General features: G+C 40.9%; 1 protein-coding gene across 4 annotated transcripts in view; it reads right to left on the reverse strand.

Moving 5' to 3' along the window:
- Nucleotides 1–2598, reverse strand: part of HNRNPH1 (heterogeneous nuclear ribonucleoprotein H1 (H)) — a 9404-nt gene that overhangs the window by 6373 nt on the left and 433 nt on the right. For all 4 annotated transcript variants that reach the window (XM_019535194.1, XM_019535191.1, XM_019535192.1 and 1 more), the window contains exons 2-3: nucleotides 1351–1506; nucleotides 989–1132 (exon numbers count right to left, since the gene is read on the reverse strand). In XM_019535194.1, the coding sequence (XP_019390739.1) occupies nucleotides 989–1132; nucleotides 1351–1506 (300 nt within the window). The remainder of the gene's footprint in view (nucleotides 1–988; nucleotides 1133–1350; nucleotides 1507–2598) is intronic.

A 2598-nucleotide genomic window follows, 5' to 3' on the forward strand; every position in this document is an offset into this window, starting at 1 on the left:
ACATAATATAATGCAACTGTTTTCTAACTGAAGCAATGGTCCATTTCTAACCTACTTTCAAAAGCAAAAAATAAATAAATAAATAAATAAATAAAAAGTAAAAGCAAATCTCAGTCCTGTTTTTCAAACCTATGCAAAAAGTTAGAAATCAGGCATTCTAATATTCAATAGTAAAGGACGATTCACATTGATGTTGACACTTTCTGCTTTCAAAACATTAGCAAGTTTAATCCTAAGCAACATTCGATTCTTATGCATTCATACTACTATTCCAATTTCCAGAACAATTGTCAACATTATGTAAGTTGGCAAAGATTAACGTTTTAAAATAAAAAACAAAGACAATTTCTTTAAACCTGAATCTTAAACCCTAAAAAAGTTTAAACAAATGCTTTAAAGAACAAAATAAACAAAAGAGAGAACACATCTATATTCAGATCACTTTCAAAGTCACATCATACACTAGTTTTATACATGTCTATACTATTTTCTCTCTCTCAAATTCAAGATAGAAACAGGAGGCAAAGTCTAAGCGATTCCACTCACGTTACTGACTCCAACAATGAAAATTTTTCAGCCATTTACAGGTGCTTCAGTAAACAGCGCGTGTGGAATCATTTAAATTGAGAATAAGAATTTTAAACTCCTTTTTAGGGCAAGAAATGCATACTCCGTAATTAACTGGAATGCAACTGTTCAAGATAAATATTTAGAACTAAAAGAAGGTTCCCAAAAGTCACCAAGTTAACCTACACGTTGTCTCATTTGACCCACATTAAGACTTAAAAAAAAAAACAAAAAAAAAAACTATTGGCCTAGTCAATAGAGCAAATGGAGCTTTTATTTGCACATATAATCCTATGGAATCCACGTAATCTAAAACTGGAACAGTCTGCACTACTGAAAGTACTACTGGGCAACAGAGCAGTGCCACTGTAATTCTAGCATTAACCAATACTGCTACAGCTAATGCTTATACCCCACATACCTGAAAAAAACTGTACAATTTCTTCTTTGCTACAGCCAAATGGAAGTCCTCTAAGACGTACAAAACCATCATTAGCAGTATCAGGGCTGTTGGGACCCGTATGCTTCAGAACCCAATCCATTTCAACGTTGTTTGACTTGAAAACTGTAAGAGGCACTTAGAATTAATGCATTTTTGAATGCAGCAAAAGCAGAGTTAAAGTCATTTACCTTTTGAGAAGCTAGTCAACTGACAAAATACAGTACATAAGTTTATCATATCTCCATGCATTTAAAACACACACATTTAAAAAAAAAAAAAAGAAAAAAAACTAAAAAGGAAACAAATACACTTAGTCAGGTACTAGACCAATCAAGTCAAACCTTCAACGTATCTGTGTCCCATTGTTTCTCTGTCCTTTTTCAGAGCCAGTTTCACATCTTCCTCAGTTTCCAGTTCAACAAATGCTTCCCCGCTGGGTCTGCCTTCTCTTGTGTAGATGAAACGAATACCTGAAGCTCCATTCAGAATTTTGCATTCTGAGACAAAGGCAGAACAATCTGGTTAGTGATGCCACTTCCATGCATCCCAAGCGCCTGCGCTCTACAGCTAGTACAACACAAAATGCAGGTTTTCCTTCTCCAGCTCAGGTGGCTAAACACAGCGAAGTGACAAATGAGCAGTTAGCACCGCGCACCAGATGGAGAGAGACGAAAACATTCCACGAATGTACTTGAATCAGGGGGTCACCGATTTACAGCCGGTCCCTGACCTAGATGAAAGGGGCCCACTGAATTGTGCCTGGATCCAGATTTTCAGCTGTGCCTGGATGGACCTTTTAAATCACTATCCAAGTGAAATGGTGAGCACTCAAACAACGGACAGCTTGTCCTCCTGGAGGGGTGTTGATTATAGCCATGTTGGTCTAAGGACACAGGCAGGCAAGGCTCTTTGGGTCCATGTGCTGTTCCCCCCCTTCCTCACTCCCCCTACTTGTTTCCTTAGAAGCAGGCAAAGCTGTTTGGTAGATGTGCTGTTCCCTGCTCCCCCCCCCCAGTTATTTAGTTGGTCTAATATCAGGCAAGGCTCTTTGGGTAGACATGGTATTCCCCCCCCCCAACTATTTAGTTGGTCTAAGAACACAGGCAGGCAATGATATTTGGGGCTACACACTACCTTTTATTAAACCAACTGAATAGCTGGAGAAAAGGCCTTTGCAAGCTTTCGGACACAAGCGCCCTTCTTTCAACAACCAGGGCTGTTGTTTGGACTTGGAACTGGAAATAGTTGGGAAATCAAGGCGAGGCTCAGCATTCAGCATTTCCTTGTTTACCGGCCTTTGCTGGCTCGGTGACTGCAAAGACCCCGCCCAGAGCAGAAAAACAAAAAGCAAAGCGAGCTAGAACAAAAGAAACCAAAACCCCGGAAAGAAACAAACAACCAAAACAAGCAACACAAAAAGCACAAAGATAGCAAGAAAAACTCAAAAAATACAGAGGGAAGACCAGGGAAGAAAAGAAAGGCTGATGGTAACGATAACAGCAAGCACCGCCAGGCCGGAGGCCGCGCACCCACGAGGCCGCGGGCGCAAGGCGGCGGCGGGGCCGCAGTGCCGGGCTCGGGGCGCCCCC

This window comes from Crocodylus porosus, unplaced genomic scaffold (genome assembly GCF_001723895.1).
Source record: "Crocodylus porosus isolate Cpor-Errol unplaced genomic scaffold, CroPor_comp1, whole genome shotgun sequence".
Classification (NCBI taxonomy): domain Eukaryota; kingdom Metazoa; phylum Chordata; order Crocodylia; family Crocodylidae; genus Crocodylus; species Crocodylus porosus.